This window comes from Phalaenopsis equestris, unplaced genomic scaffold (assembly GCF_001263595.1).
Source record: "Phalaenopsis equestris unplaced genomic scaffold, ASM126359v1 Scaffold001053, whole genome shotgun sequence".
NCBI classification, from domain to species: Eukaryota; Viridiplantae; Streptophyta; class Magnoliopsida; order Asparagales; family Orchidaceae; genus Phalaenopsis; species Phalaenopsis equestris.
This window is the reverse complement of record NW_018165492.1, coordinates 151,202-168,371: the sequence shown is the minus strand read 5'-3', so window position 1 is coordinate 168,371 and position 17,170 is coordinate 151,202. Positions and strand designations below refer to the sequence as shown.

General features: G+C 34.3%; 1 protein-coding gene across 3 annotated transcripts in view; it reads right to left on the bottom strand.

Moving 5' to 3' along the window:
* Positions 1–17,168, bottom strand: part of LOC110032897 (tobamovirus multiplication protein 3) — a gene marked incomplete at its 5' end in the record, with an annotated part of 79,322 nt that extends 62,154 nt beyond the window's left edge. For all 3 annotated transcript variants that reach the window (XR_002294899.1, XM_020736676.1, XM_020736677.1), the window contains 3 exon segments: positions 7,559–7,592; positions 16,424–16,468; positions 17,096–17,168. Coding sequence is in view for 2 of the 3 variants with exons in the window: in XM_020736676.1 (XP_020592335.1) it covers positions 7,559–7,592; positions 16,424–16,468; positions 17,096–17,168 (152 nt within the window).
* Between the last annotated feature and the right edge of the window lie 2 nt (positions 17,169–17,170).

Here is a 17,170-nt window from a genome sequence, read left to right as displayed (position 1 = left end):
AAGCAACTCTCATCTTCATATATATACTTTTTTATTTACACCATGAACAAAAGATCAGCGCTCTAATACAAACTTGCTTTGTAAACCAACTGCTTAATTTAGTTTCTCATCGTAAATAGATTTTCTTCTCAAATTATAGCAAACAAATGAACTGTACCTCAGAATAGTCTTGCATCTAGATCTATTGCTAAAAGGTTTCTCATCGTAAATAGATTTTCTTCTCAAATTATGGCAAACAAATGAACTGTACCTCAGCATAGTCTTGCATCTAGATCTATTGCTAAAAGCAAACACACCTTCAGCTCATGTAATATCTCTAGATTGGATCTAGAACAAGCATCAACAGCCTTTTAAGCTTTAGACTCATCAATGAGGGAAAATAGCAATTTGTGAAAAAGAAACCAAAATTATGGAGTCTTCAAAAGGGAGGCCTCAATTTCCATTCCATAACTCCAAGTGGTTTGCAGGCCTTTTATAATTGCTCTAGGACTAGAAGAAACAGCTCTAATTTACATGGGCAGGAAACAGAAGATAACAAAGGTAAAATAACACCTAACGTTAGAGGAACCAGAATTATAAAGCCTTAGAGGAGGCTTCAATTTCTATTCAACAACTCCTGGTGGTTTGCGGGCCTTTATTAAAAGCTACACAAATTGAAGACAGCGGTTCTAAGCTGAAGGAACAAAAAACGAAGGTAATAGAGGAGAAACAAAAGAGAGAATTTTAAAAGAAAATTTTGGTTTTCATTAATACATAATTCAAACTTTCATATATCCAATTACAACAAGGATAAAATCTCAGTCCACTCCACAACATAGTCCACCAAAAAGGAAAAAAACTTCTAAAATAACAAACTAGATAAATTCAAACTAAAAGACAATTCCAATAAAAATTAACCAACTCCTGAATTATGATTTTAAAAACAAGCTTATCCAACAAGTTTAAAATTGAAATCAATCCTTTTATTATTGTAATCAGAATATTGATCCAATGGTTCAACTTATGGGGCGCTGATCTCCCTTATATGATGTCTGATGAACAATTTAAGCACACAGCAGCTCTTCAATGATTCAAGCTCAACAATGAGATATAAGAAGAAAAAACATCAATTGATACCGATCTAGGGTTCCTAGAAGGTATTTGGGAAGCGAATTTTGTGGGGAGGTGGTTGTGGAATAGTGAGGGAATGATAGATGGGAGTTTACCGGCATTTGGACGGAGACCAACGTGAATCGGCGGCTTTCCCGGCTGAAAACAGCACAGAAAACTCTGATTCAACAATGTTAAGGTGGCAAGGAGCTTCACCACCTATTCTTGCACAAGCTACCGGCATACCACTTATGAAAGGAAAATTATACAACACTTCATTAGGATAAAACCGGAAGAAACATTTCCAAAATGCTCAACTGAAATCAAGAATCTGAATGTACAAGAAAAACTAAGATATATATATAGTCCCCAGACAGAAAGGAACCCTAATTAACCTTCAAGAGTAATTAGAATAAAAATATAAAGGCCTTCAACTATTTAGCTGCAGAAATCTCGAGCGGAAGCCCTTTTCAAGCTTTACCTAGTCAAAATTATGTCACGATTCCCAAATACTCGAGAACTTTTTGTTGATCTTCTCGCGATCTGATCCAGTGATCACGTTAAAATGCAAACACAGCTTTCTCGTTCGACATCACGTCCTAAATACACGTCCCACATCATTCTACTCGGGTAGGAGGGGCTTCGCCATCTTCATTGGAAGATTCTGGAATCAATCTATCATCATCATAACAAAATCATCATCTTACAGTGTCAAAGGAAGACTCACTGTAAAATCGATGCTCACGTTCATTTCAGGCAACTCCAAAACAGATGTCTTTCCAAAGTCTGTCTTGATAAAATAATATTCATCATTTTTTGGCATAACTTGAACTTGCATTGCATACGGATAAGTCTTCTCGCAAAATAAGTCGCAAGCCATTGATCTGTAACTTGCTTCTCTTGCTAGGAGGAATCAATTCTGGAACAAAATCGAGGGCAGGTTGAGCAACTCTCAATTGCAACCAATCAGGAGAGACCTCTACTTCTATGGAAGAACCTTGGATACCACTGTCGAATGTGCATTCCCACAAAACACGAGAAAAATTTCAAAGCTACAATTCACCATGCTCGTCTGACTATCTGATTGTGGGGTGTTGTTGAACTAAACTAAATCTTAATGGCCATATCGCTCCATATAACCTTCCAAAAGTAGCTCTAAATCTTATCATCTTAGACATATCGCCATATAACCTTCCAAAAGTAGCTCTAAATCTTATCTTAGACATATCGGATTTCCCTCAATAGTAGCAACTTAGGAGGCAAACTGTATGTCTGAAAAGTCCTGAGATTTTTTTATTTGGAGTTGTAATGTGTCTGCTGTCAGTTGCTCGAAATTATAACCCACTTGGACAATCAATGTCAGTCTTGTTGATGCTCATATTATTGCCTGCAAAAAGTTAGTTCGTGACACCACATCCAATAAACTCTGCATGAAGTTACATTACCTCGAACTCACTATCTTTTAGAACAACTAATGTTAATCGTGGTGGAGTATCTCTTATGGGCTCAGCTTGAATCGCTGACATCTCTTCCTCATCAGCTGAATGTTGAGATTTCTCTTTGAAAGCATCATCTTCTCATGTGCTACTGTCCCTTTCTTCAACTGCTCCTCCAGAGTGAACGAGATTACTTTCCTATTTAGGCAATCAAATGCCACGTGGCCAAAACTGTGACACTTGAAGCATTTACTGGCGATGATGAATTTGAGAGTAATGACGGTCTCCACTTTTTCTTCACTTTGTATGATTTTATCCTATGGCTAAGTAGGCTTAGGTGTTCCACCGGTTGTACTTTTGATGTTTGATCCTGGGGTTGAACTATGCCACTAAGATGAGGCGGTCATCCGGTGATTTTGTTGTAACTAGTGAAGTCTCAAAAACATATCATGCTTGTAATATGTGGATAGGTACTTGCGTTGTATCTCTCTTTTCATCTTTTAGACAAGATAGTGATTTTATTTTTTCCCTCATGCTAATATAGGTACTTCAATTTTTTTCACCACAACAAAGCACTCCTTAACTTGATGGTAGCTAGCTAAGACCCGCTCCATTTCCTAAAGTCACTCGATGAATTCTTTTGGATCACCATGATCGTCAAAATCTGATAAATTCACCTTCACTTCCAGATCCTGACTTCCCTAAGATTCAATGCCAAATTTTTAGGTAGTAGTTATTCAACTTTTCAAACTGATGATTCACCATTGCGACAACGTGTGACCCTTCTGAATTGTCTCCTCTCGAAGGCGGCGAACTTTTGTTGCAGTTGAAGAATTTCCCACTACATGTTTACGTAGAAAGTTTTGGGACATCTCTTTGAGGATTTCTTATGAGCAGCATTGTATCTTCTCTCCAAAACAAGTTTTCGACATTTGTGTCTTCGGTGGCATAGATAGGATTTAAGTTTAGAGAGGTAGAAGAGGCTGTATAAAGGTGATTTCTACAACAACAACAAAGCCTTAATCCCACTACGTGAGGTCGGCTACATGAATCATTTTTCTCCATTGCGTCCTATTTAGTGTCATATTTTCATTTAGTTCTAATAAATTAAGATCATTTTTTATACAATAAGCCCAAGCCTTCCTAGGTCTACCTCTGCCTTTCTTAACATAAGTCGAATCTAAAACATCTACTCTCCTAATCAGATCATCAGATGGTCGACGTTTAATTTGACCAAGCCATCTAAGACGACTCTCACTAATTTTGTCCGTCACTGGAGCTACAACAACCCTATTGTGGATATATTCATTTCGCATTTTGTCTTTAAGTGTAAAGCCACTCATCCACCTAATCATTCTCATCTCGGCAACACTTAACTTAGTATTATGCTTCTCTTTTAAAGGCCTCCATAAAGCATTGCAGGTCTCACCACCCTCTTATTAAATTTTTCTTTCAGTCTAAGTGGTACTTTTATATCACACAAAAGGCCCGAAGCATTCCTCCATTTCAACCGACCATATTAAAATCTACTATTAACATCTTCATCTATATCACCATCGCTTTGAACAACAAACCTGAGATATCTAAATCGTTCACACCTTTTAATAATTTGATCACCCAAAGTTACACTTTTGTCACTAGAGCTACGACTACTAAAATTACATTCCATGTATTTAGTTTTAATCTACTCAAATAAAGGTCTTTAAACTCCAACGTAGGCCTCCATAATTCAAGTTTTTTCTAGGCTTTTTCTCTCTTCTTATGCACGAGAAGGATATCATCAGCAAAAAGCTTACACCAAGGTACATCCTCCTGTAAATGTCCAGTAAGACCATCCATAACTAAAGCAAAAAGATATGGGCTTAAAGCCGAATCCTGATGTAATCCAAAAAAAATAGGAAAATAATGTGATTTCTAGTGGGAAAGAAAAAATTTAGGTGGTTGAGTTGAAAAATCAGCAAGGGGAAGGGATTTTGGGTGAAGTTTGGTTTAGGTAGTAGTGAACTTTGATAACCCTAGTATAAGAATAGAAAAGCTAGTTCTAATAGCAAATGATACCGATCTAGAATTCCTCAAAGGCATTTGGTATGCGGATTTTCCAGGGAGGTGGTTGTGGAACGACTGATATTGTTTGGAAAGAGATAGACGTCAATCAGAGGCTGTCCCGGATAAAAATAACTGAGAAATTTCAATTTGGCGATGATAATGCGACAAGGAGCTTCACCACTGATTTATGCACAAGCTACATAAACACCACTTGCAAACAGAAATGACATAGCACTCCGTTAGGATAGAACCAGGAGAAACATCTCCAAAATACTCAACTCAAATCAAAAGTCTGGAAATATAGGAAATAATAAGATATATATAGTCCCCTCTAGAGAGGATACCTAATTAGGTTTCAAAACTAATAAAAATAAAAATAAAAAAGTCTTCAACTATTCGGCAGCAGAACTCTCGAGCGAGAAGCCCGCTTCAAGCTTTACCAAGTTGGGATTCCGCCCTGATTCCCGTAAATGTGATCAATTTTCGCTGATCTTCTCGCGATCTGATCCCGCGATTACGTGCAAACAAAGACACGACATCTTAGTTCAGCATCACATTTTGGAGAAGCACCCCACGTCAGCAATAGCCTCTATACTCTCCACAAAAAGTGGATTGTTACAACTTAGAAAATAATCTTTTTGCAATCTGACACCCAAATCGCAATTGAACCGTTAAAACTTGCTTAATAATCTTTTTGAGATTTGGCACCCTAATTGAGGTAATAGTTAATCGGACTAAAACCTTGTAGATTTAATCCCATATTGATAAAAGATGGGAAGATTGGCAAGGAGGTGGCGAAGGAGCAAGAGATTAATTCATGAGTCGAGAGCTTGACGATGCTCTACGAGCAAATTACACACATGTAAATTAATAATAAATTTATCAGAATAGGATGCATTGTCTAATATAATGGCATAGGGTAGTTGTCCTTTTTTTTATTTTTTTCAATCCCTTTTAACAAGATCTGCTGTTTTCCTTTCTTCATGGTTTACCACATCCAGCACCTCTTTCCCATACAATAATTTCATTTTGAATGACATTTCTCATCAATCAAGAATTCATTTTCTGTTGTGGAATTTTAGAAACTCTTATGGATGTCAAAGATGCTATAGAACGAAATTTTAGAGATTATTATCAAATACTGATCTGTTTCTGAATTTGATACAAGTTAAATATGGTGGAAAATTATTTTAAATATGTGCATCTATTCAATCAAAATTAAAAACAAAAATTAACTGATTGATTCTTACAATGCGGGATTACATAGATTTCTAATGTGGTTTGATGGTCTTGGTTTTAAAGACATGGTAAATATATGTTGTACAAATGCCCAATGCCCATTAACAGAGCACAATAAACCCTGTTGTGGCCCGCAAACCCTGTTGTGGCCCGCCCTACGTGCCAATGAGCAGCTCCTGTTCAATTGGCAGCCCTATCCTCGGTAAGATTGAAGTTTTATAAGCTTATAAAATACTAAATACTTATTAACGGCACAATAAAAACTGTTATGGTAACGGAAAAGTTAAACAGATAATAAGAATTGGAATTAAATTTTATGAATAATAATGTTCGCAGTTAAATTTAATAAGTATATCGAGTTGAACAAAAAAAAAGTTTAGACAAAAAAATTTAACTACAGATGGTTTGATATCAAATTTCATATTAGAAATATTAATAGAATCAAATTCTTGCTATTATGATATAGTAGGGAAAAAACAGAGTTGTAAGGGCAGAGATTCCAAGGATAGGCACATCAATGAGGAAATGTTGGCACTGACCGCAGGGACAATGTAAGTATGTAACCAGACATGAGGAAATTTTTAGGTAGAATCGACAGTGACAAGAGCTTGGTGAGAAATAGGATCCGCAAACACAGTAGAGATGATGTTGCTCTTTCATGATAGAAGATGTTTAAGAACTGAATGATACCAGAAAAACACCTAAAAGTACAATATGCAGAAATATAATTTAGGGGCATTTACATACATACCACCGAATTTTTATGTATTTACATATATAACACCTAAACTTTAATTTTTACATTAATACCACCCAAATCTTTTATATAACATAAAAAATACCACTATTTTAACTTTTAAAATACACATTTTGACGCTAGATAAAATGATATATGTAAAAAAATTGAACTTTAGGTGTTAAAAATGTAAATAAATAAAAATTGAGTGGTATACATGTAACTCTTACTATAATTTAACCCAATTCCCTTTATCTGGTCTTGGCTAAAAGGAATAATTTTACGATTTTGAAAAACTGGAAACCATTTACAAAAAATAAAAACTGACAATGCCTATAACAGTAGGAATAACGGTATTTACCACAATTAATACAATGGAAATATGGCAATTAAAGAAAACTTAGAAAACACAGTAACTGCCCTTCTTATATTTTTCTGCATGATTAAAATTATAACACATGAGAATGCAGTTGATAGAAAAATAATTCATCATGCCTCCTTAAATTTCAAGTAGATACTAGAAAAAAATAGGTTTCGTGGTGTTGTAATTGCCATCTTCAGTGCAGTTTCCGATCAAGAGTATTTCAAATACCTCGAGCGATGTAAGATAAACAATATTAATAAAAAATGCAATACGAAAGACCCAAGGAAAACTGTTTATACAAGTCCTCATAACCCAATTTACAAATAAGAAACAACAAGTTACAGATAAGTAAAACAAATAAATTAAAAAAAGAATTCCATGTAAGAATTTGAGCATTTTAGCATTCAATAAAATACCCAAACAGTTTGGGTTTGCGATGTAGTGCTATAGCATTATAACTCCAACAGGAAATTGTATCTCTGGTTCGACGTTATAATTAGTGAAAAAATAAGTAATAACAGAAATTCATGTTATTAGTGTTTTCGATCATTTCAAGGATCAAAGACAGAAACGAGTGAATGAGCCTGGCAAATCAAGCAGATTCCAAGGGTTGAACCAGACAATTTTCAATTGTATAGAGTATCTTACCAACATTGTATGATCCGATCATGAGATGAAATACCTGCACGTTATTAAATATATTCCTCAAGATCATGCCTAAGCTGCATAACCATAACAATGCAAAAATATATGCAAGATACTAAAGAATAATGATTTTGAGGAAGATTCCATGCTTATATAGCAGCTAAAATGTGGAATGCGAAGTATGAAATTTGAAGCAAGATTTTGAATTTATTCTGTGCGTTGATATAATAAAATCCCCTTCCAAACTTTGCTTCCAAATAATAAATTGATGAGAGATTATCACTTGATAAAACTTTATATGTTCATATAATCACCTCTTCCAAGCAGATATAGATTTTTTTTTTCATGGATTATGCACCGTGTTGTAATGCAAATTTTGCAATTTGAGCATCAATAGAAATCAGTCATTCATGTCATGCTAGGCACCAAAAAAGCATAGGCAGGTTACAATGCTTTAAAACTTTACAGAATTTGGCTGATAATCATATCTAGCAGAAAAAAGTTCAAACTACTCAACTAAACCGCATTTTACATAGAGCACACAAACGATGTTTAGATTTTATGAAAGAGAGTATGAAGGTATGTAATGTCGAGAAGAAATTAAGAGGGGGCAAACTAATGGGTAACAAACAAGAAGCATATCTTTCATGATGATTATGATTAAGTGGTAAATAAATTAGAGTTCATTAGAACCTAGTTGTAGAAAATAAAGTCACAAATACTCTTATAAATATGGATGCTTTGATGTGAATGAGCTTTGATGTGAATGAGCAAACCTATGGTTGTGAAGCTATAGAAGAGGTGCATTTGCAGGATAGCACTTTCACGTCTCTAACACCAATAAAGAAGCATACATGATAGAATTTTTAAAAGAAACATGGATAAAAAGCAATCTCAAATATAGCCATAACACACAAATTTCCTAGAAATGCAAGCAAAGAAGGATCATGATAAATCAAACAATTTTATAAATTGCATGCATCAAAAATATGCATGTGCTCCTCATTAGCCTAGATAATTCATTTGTGATGTATCAACAATTTGATAATAACAAATCTTCTGTGGTATCATCAAATGATTTGCTAAGTATTTTCTTTCAGGTAAATCAATTACTAGAAATAATGTTGATTTCCATTAGACTGGTTCAGAGCACATGCATCATGAAGATAAGTTGAAGATGTTCCATTCACCACATTCACAGAAGCAAAGTGAAGATCCAAGGTTTAGTAGTCGAGTCAGTGTATTTAAACGTTCCTCGATGTAAATTGAACAAGTAAGTCTCATCAAAAACTCAAGGATGATGACTACAAAAATAAATTCGATTAAGTTCAATCTAAACCTATTCCAAATATATTTTAAAGATTGAAAAAATATATATTATTTTTATTTATTGAGAATTTATTGGCTTAACTTTATATTTATTTGATATATTCTAAGTTTATTAATGGGTAAAAAAATATTTTATTAATATTTATTTGATATATTCTAAGTTTATTAATGGGTTTTATTGGTGACCAGTTTCATACTGGTCACATTCCTCAATAAAATATTACATTAAATTTCATCGTCCTATAATTCCTACCTAACACCCAGCCCTAACAGCCCTTATTCGTAGACCATGCTAGTTTAGGCAAATATCACTGACAAATTTTGACCATTCAAAGTTGAGCATGGGAGTTTCCCTGTACATGCTTCATGCTTTAGAATGAGTATTGTATAACTAGTTTGAAGCTATCCAAGCTGCATGATACAAAATAAAAAAATATTTAGAATGAGTATTGTATAACTAGTTTGAAGCTATGCTATACCTAAGAAAATACCTTCAATCCAATTTTGAAATCACATAAAAATTCACATTATACAGCGAAATGGTTCCTGAAATGAAAGGCCATTATGTTTGCACATCCAAAATACTAATCAACAGCACAAGTAGGACTTTAGTTCAAAATTATTGCAGTAGAACATAAAGACACCTCATATTATAATCCAATCGTTGATCAATAACAACCATGGTTTACATAGATGTTTGTTGGAATTTTAGAAATCTTCTTTAGCATCTTCAATTTCAATACTTCTAAGTTTAAGAATATAGAACTATTGGTACTTTATAATTCTTGTTTCATTCTCTTATCATGGGCAGTTATGGCTGATTTTATGTCTTTCTAATGTGAAAGTCACCCCCTCTATTTATCTTATAATTGCTCGATAAGGAATTCAAGAGGAATAATAATTTTTCCTTCTAAAAATTCACATGATTTCAGAGCCACCAAAGTGCCCTAACCCGCGTCGAGGTCGAAGCTGCTTGCGCTATCCAGCTTTGCCTTCAAGTCCGAGTGGTCGTGATCGAAGCCAGCCATTCCTGAGCAGTTTGTTAGGTTGTCTACGTTTTCCGCTATTGCAAGCATTATTTCCTTGCTCTGATTCTACCCGATACTTGTCCAAAGGCAACAATTCGCTTGCATGAATCTTCTTCAACTACCCTAACCCTACGCTTCTGATTCTTCCTCCACCTACTTGCATCTCCTTTGAAGACACTACCTCCACCTGTGTTTTTCCATCACAACAGAAGGCCACTATTTGTTTTTCCTTCGAAGTTGTTGGTTCCTATTTTGTAGTCGACAAAAGAGTCAAACCTTCATAGGAAAGTAAACTAATCGCGACATGCAAGAGCTTCGTGCCATCCTTGATCAAAAATAGCAATCGAGATCGCAGCATAAAGGAGTTTTGTGTCACTTACGTGAGAAATTGAACGAATTGTCTTATATAGGAGTTCTGCATTGTTCTTTATCAAAAACAGAGATCGAGATCACAGCGTAAAAGAGTTCCACGTAGCTTGTGCGGCCGAGACTACGGTGTTTTTTTATATTATGAGAATGTCTTATAAAGCAACAATGATGGCAAGTTCTAAGAAATTCTATCAAGTCAACCGATTCCAATCATTCTGAAACCACGCCTCCTTGCCCTACACCCGTATGGGCTGAGTTTTATCCCCAAAACTTACCATCGTATCTCACTGTGATAAAACTCAACGGGCACAAATACCTCGAGTAGACTCAATCCATAAAACTAGCAATAAAACTAGCAATCAATGGGTATTTAACCGAAGAAATTTCAAACCTACTGTTGGCGATCTGAATTTAAAAGAATGGCGGCCCAAAAATTTTCTGCATATAGCCTGGTTCATCAACTGTATTGAACCTATCATAGAAAAACCACAACTATGCTTTCCCACTGCTCCAGATATTTGGGAGTGGGAGGGTATTCAAGATCTCTACTCAGAATTGAAAAATTTTTCACAAATAACAACTATGCTTTCCCACTGCTCCAGATATTTGGGAGGGTATTCAAGATCTCTACTCAGAATTAAAAAATTTTTCACAAATATATTGAGTTGAAAACTCAACTTTGAAAAACCAAACAAAATAATCATGATGTTACTATGTACAATAATGAGTTGGTAACCTTTAAGATAGTAATTTGATCAAAGTTATGATGACAATTGGGAGAATACAAATGACTATGCTAGCCCCAAAAAACGAAAAATAAACAATTGGGTCTACATATTCTTAGTTGGCCTTAATCGTAGTTCAAATGAAGTTCAATGTTGAATCATTGGTAAGAAACCTGCACCCTTAATTCGAGAAGTCTTTTCTGAACTGAGACGCGAAGAATCCAAAAGAAAAATTATGTAATAAAACATTGAATCGTCTCGTAAAATTGAACAAAACTCGGTTCTTGTATTAAAAGGGGTTGATACTGACAATGGGATAAAAAATATAGTGCGAGTATTGCAAAAAACATTGCACACAAAAGAAATATGTTGGAAGTTTTATGGAAAACCTGCAAATTGGAAATCAAAATCCAAGTGTGAACTTTGAGCATATCAAGTCTTTGAAGAAACTCAAGAGTCGTCTGCTAAGTCGAATGCAATCTCTTTTACCAATGAGCAATTAGAGCACTTGCAAAAATTATTTCAATCTCCAAAACTATCCCTAACACTGTCTTGCTCTTTAGTATAAAAAAGTAACTCTTTGACCACTGCTTTGTTGGATGCTATTCCAAAATTTTTTAATTCCTAGAAAATTAACTCTAGTGCAGTTGATCATATGGCGGGCTGTTCTAAATTATTCTCTTCCTATAGATCATGTGCAGGAAATAAAAATTTCACAACTGCTGATGGTTCCCACTCGGTAATTTACGGGATAAAAATTATCAAACTCTCCTCGTTAACCCTTCATGTGTTTCCCATGTCTATAATTTATAGTATAACTTGTTGACTATTATTAAAATTACTGTTGATCATCAATCCCAAGCTAACTTCAATTATTTTTGTTGTGAGTTTCAGTAATTGACCGCGGGAAGAATAATAGGCCATTCTAAGGAAAAAATAGACTCTATTAATTTGAAAATGGGCTTGGCTCAATTAAACAATGTCAAAGTACTGGTTTGAATTTTATTTTTATATCCAAAGATAATGAAAATATGTTATAACCCTATAGGTTAGATCATTCCAATTTTCATTATCTAAAATACTTATTTCCCAAATTATTTCAAAATAAAGATACGTCGTTACAATAAGAAGTGTGTTAGTTTGCTAAGCATCATCACACATCGTTTTCTCCACAGATATACAAACCTGATATACCATTAACTTTGATTCATATTGCACATTCTGGGAAAAAGTGATTTGTGACATTCACTGATGATCAGAGTAGATTAAATGAGTTTATTTAATGAAAGAAAATTTTGAAGTAGACATAATTTTCCAAAATTTTTACACCATGATACAAACCCAATTTCAAACAACCACTCAAATTTTATGAAATGTCAATGATCGAGAGTATTTCAAACATGTTTTAGGTAAATTCTTTCTTGATGAAAAAAAATAATTCATTAAAGTTTTTGTGTCGACACTAGTCGGCAAAATGAGTTGGTTGAATGGAAAAAAATCACTTATTGAAGATAGCTCGGGCTTTATTATTTACTAATCAGGTGCCCAAATATCTTTCGGGTAAAGTTGTTTTCACTACTACATTTCTCATAAACAGAACACCCAATAAAGTTTTAAACTTTGAAACACCCTTTGATGTTTTTCAATAATTATTTCCAAAACATTGAAAATCATCTTCCCTGCCTCTAAAGATATTTGGGTGTTACTATTTTCATTCACACTCATAATTCACATTCATAATCAGGAAAAACTTAATCTCCAAGCCAAAAAACTTGTGTTTATTGGCTATGCTCCTAACAAAAAAATGATATAAAAATTTTGATCCCGATTCGAAAAAAATATTTATAACTATGGATGTCACCTTTTTTGAATTAAGTAAGAACAAAACAAAGATGTGTCTGCTTAATTTCAGGATTTTCTTCAAACTGCAGACTCTCAAAATAGTATGTCCCCAACAATGATTATTCAACCTGAAAATCCAAGTAATATTATATCAGGAGAGAGTGTGTCGAGTCTTTTAGATATTGAAATTCCTACAATTCCATCTCATGATATTTATAACAATGAAGAAACAAGAAAAAAAAACGATGATAGTGGTACCGTTTGATTTTTTCTACTCACAACAGAGGACCATTAGAAAAAAAATGGTTTTACAAATCTTTTGCAGTGCCCAGAATGTTCATCCCACTTCATCTTCAAATTCTAAACTGAGTTTAAATCCTGAGTCTAGTATGTCTAGCACTCAACATCTATTGTGCTATTATGGTCATGATCACCTCTCTCCTGCCTTGGTGCTTTTATCTTACAATTATCGCATATGGAGATTCCTATAACTGTGCAGAATGCTCTTAAAAACCATAAGTGAAAGGAGGTTGTTTTCAAGAAAATGAAAGCTCTTGAAAAAATAGAACATGAGAAAAGGTTGACTACCTAAAGGAAAGATAATTGTTGGATGCAAATGAGTTTTTACAATCAAGTACAACTTCGATGGTCCTTTAGAACTTCACAATGATAGACATGTTGTTAAAGGATATACTCAGACATATGGCATTGATTATCTCGAGACATTGCTCCAGTTTCAAAACGAAACTCGGTAAGGCGGTTGGGGAGTACAGTAGAGAAGGCTCGCCGAGACCTCGATGTCGGGTCGTTCCAAAGTGACTTGTTATTGCTGCTGCAGTGCTTCTTGCTCATCATCCAGGAATTTCTCTAGCCATTTGGGCGTACAATAGGTGAGAGTCAGTTTCCGCACTAGTATTGATTGACCTATACAACACTTATATATAAAGAATGCATTCCTCAATGGAGAATTAGAGAAAAAAGTGTACATAGATGCACCTCCATAATTCAATAAGAAGTTTGGCACAAAGGTGTGTAGACTAAAAAATTATTATATGGGTGGTTGAAGCAGTGACCGAGAGTGTGGTTTGAGAAATTCACACTATTTGTTAAAGGTCACAAATATACTTTAGGGCAAGGAGATCATAGAAATTATATAAAGTTCTTCATGCATTCCAAGAATGAGAAGAAAGCCATATTGATTGTGTACGTGGACGATATAATTCTCATAAGAGATGACGTTTATGAAATAAACAGGTTGAAGAATTCTCTCTCGTTAGTTTTAACACCAAGGACTTACGCTCTCTATCTAAGATTGAAGAATTCTCTCTCGTTAGTTTTAACACCAAGGTCTTACGCTCTCTAAGGAAGATATTTTTTTTAATGGAGTTTGCTAGATCAAAGAAAGAGATTGTGGTTTCCCAACGGAAATATGTTCTAGATTTTCTAAAGAAAATAGGGATGAGTGGTTGTAGGCCTGCAGATACTTTAATTGATCCCGATTAGAAACTTGGAGATAAGGAGGGCGACCGAGTTAATACAGTACGATATCAAAAGTTGGTGAGAAAGTTGATATACTAGTCACATAAACGACCATATATTGCCTCTTTGTATGTTTGGTAAGTCAATTATGGAGTCGTCCTATGAGAAACACCTTGAAGTAGTTAACAGTATTCTTTTGTTCCTAAAAAATACACAAAACAGCAGCTTATTCTTTTAAAAAATCACACAACAAAATATAGAAGCATAAACTAGTGCAAACTGGGTGGGCTTAGTTGACTGGAAAAATTTAGTTACATGGCAAGAAACAAAATATGAAGGCAAGGAGTAGTGTTGAGGTAGCATATCATGTTATGGCTAATGGAGTGTGTGAGATGTTATAGTTGAAGAGAAATCTTGAGTAGTGGATTTTGATAAACATGCCAATAAACTTGTAAAGTGAAAATAAAGCTTCCATCAACATTGCAGAAATTCCAGTGCAGCATGATAGCAGAAAGCATGTGCAGATTGACCGGCATTTCATAAAAGAGAAGATCGATTGAGGAGCTATTTGCATGTCATTTATCACTACAAATCAACAAATTATCGATATTTTCACCAAAGGACTGTTCAGGCCTAATTCTGAACTCCTTGTAAGCAAGATGGACATGATAGATATTCATGTGCCAACTTGAGAGGAGGTGTTGGAATTTTAGGAATATTCTTTAGTATCTTCTATTTTAGTACTTCCTATATTTAGAAAATAGAATTATTAGTATATTATTATTCTTCTTTCCTTATTTTATCATGGAGAGTTAAAACTGATTTTATGTCTTTCCTAATATGGGAGTTATCCTCATCTATTTATCTAGTAATAGTTTCATAAGCAATTGAAGAGGAATAATATTTTTTTCTTCTCCAAAATTCACAATATTCAAGGTGCCCACTTTGAGGCATGCCTCACCATGAAGCCCCGTTGAAACTTTCAAGTTTAAGGCTTGAACAAGCTTATGGCATTTTTGTTCAAAGCGCATCATGCTAATGCCTCAAATTAATATTTAATTTACATGAGGGTTTAAATTTAAAATTTAAATTACGGGGATATGGTTGAAAGGAGAGCAAGTACAAGACAGAGGATGAAGTCACATGCCAGCGTGTAGTCAAGCACCTAGTGCAGGAGTGAATAGTTACATGCCAGCCTGTAGTTGAGAACTTATGAAGGCATTGTATGCAAACGAAAGTAGCACCTACGAGCAGGGAGCTACCTGCAAGCAAGAGTCACATTTGCAATCTATAGGAGAAGAGTCATGTTTGTGAGCAGGGAGCAAACGTCTGAACCTAGGCATATTCTACTTTCTATTTTTAAAATGTTTAACTTATTTTTTCTTTTCTTTGCATTTTAACTATTTTTTCTTTAAAGTATATTTCATTTTCTTTCAATCGCTTATTTTACAGACTTCATTGTTATTTTTCTTAATTTCATTTTTTTAAGATTTCATTTAAAAGCTTTTTTTATTTTCTTTTTAATTTTTAGATTAATTTTTTATTTTAATTGATTTGTTTTTTTTTTTCTTTTTATTTATTTTCTTGTATGCTCTAGTCCTCCTCTATAAAAAATGACATAGTTTTTATGAGAGACAAAGAGAGGTGTATGGTGAGAAGAGTTGCCAAGCAGTTTTTCTTTCTCCCCATCCAGTGCTAGTGAAATCTCCCTCTCGTGGACATTAGTGAATCGATTTAACGTTGCACCGCGTAAATCTTTTGTGTTTGATTGTTGTTGTGTGAATTTCTACTATATATATATATATATATATATATTATTTTTAATTTAGAGTTTACGCCTGAATCATCCTTTAAGCTTATACCTTACTTCAATAAGGCAAAATGCCTCAATTTGTAATTTAACATTTTTGAAGCTTGACAACATATATAGAAATGTTAAATATATGCATTATACTTATCGGTATTAAAAACTTTCAATATTTATTTATATTGCAAATATTTACAATACTATCAAACATAGGTTATGTAGCAACCGCACTTAAAATAAGGTATCAAAAAGTATGCTAGATGATAAATTTAAATCCATTTTCACATACCATTTGGCGTGTCCAACCAAAACTTCTGCCGTGAATTCTCAATAACTGAAAATAAAAAAATTTGTACATTTAACATACCCATCAGAAAGCCAGAACATAAGTTGCAATGTACTGGTACTAGAGACAAAATGTAGTGCAAAATGAAATAGTACTAGAGACAAAATGTAGTGAAAACTATGATATAATTACAAAATACATGTATTTCAGGTACAATCTGTTCAAAGAATAAACGGGAAATGCCTCCTCTCAATCTAGGTCAATTCAGAACAAATGCAACTAAAATAATGGATCACCGAACATTAAACAGCAGAGATTCAATTCAAGCAGGTTTAGATTATGCTATTATAGAGATATCCAGTTAAAATGACAGCTGCGGGTCACGTGTAGCGAACAGCCATTAATATCTCCAAGATTAGAGTTACATTTTCATCAAACTTTCTCACCATGCAAATCCAGACATATAAAGGAATTTTGTTTTCATTTGGAAATTAGGGTTCGTGTTCTATCTTGTAGCATGGTACTTAATCTCACTCCATCTCTCGACTAGGGTTATTGTTAAGCCTAAAACGTACCAACAATATAATATCAGCAGCAATCCACCAGTGGAGCACACTGCTCCAAGCAAGTGCAAAGTCATAAATCCATAGAACAAAATCCATGACAAACACGCACCTGAAGAAAAGCGATAGCAGCAATGGCCACGTCAACCACGATGAGTACAGTATCGGCCGCAAAAACCGCCGCCCG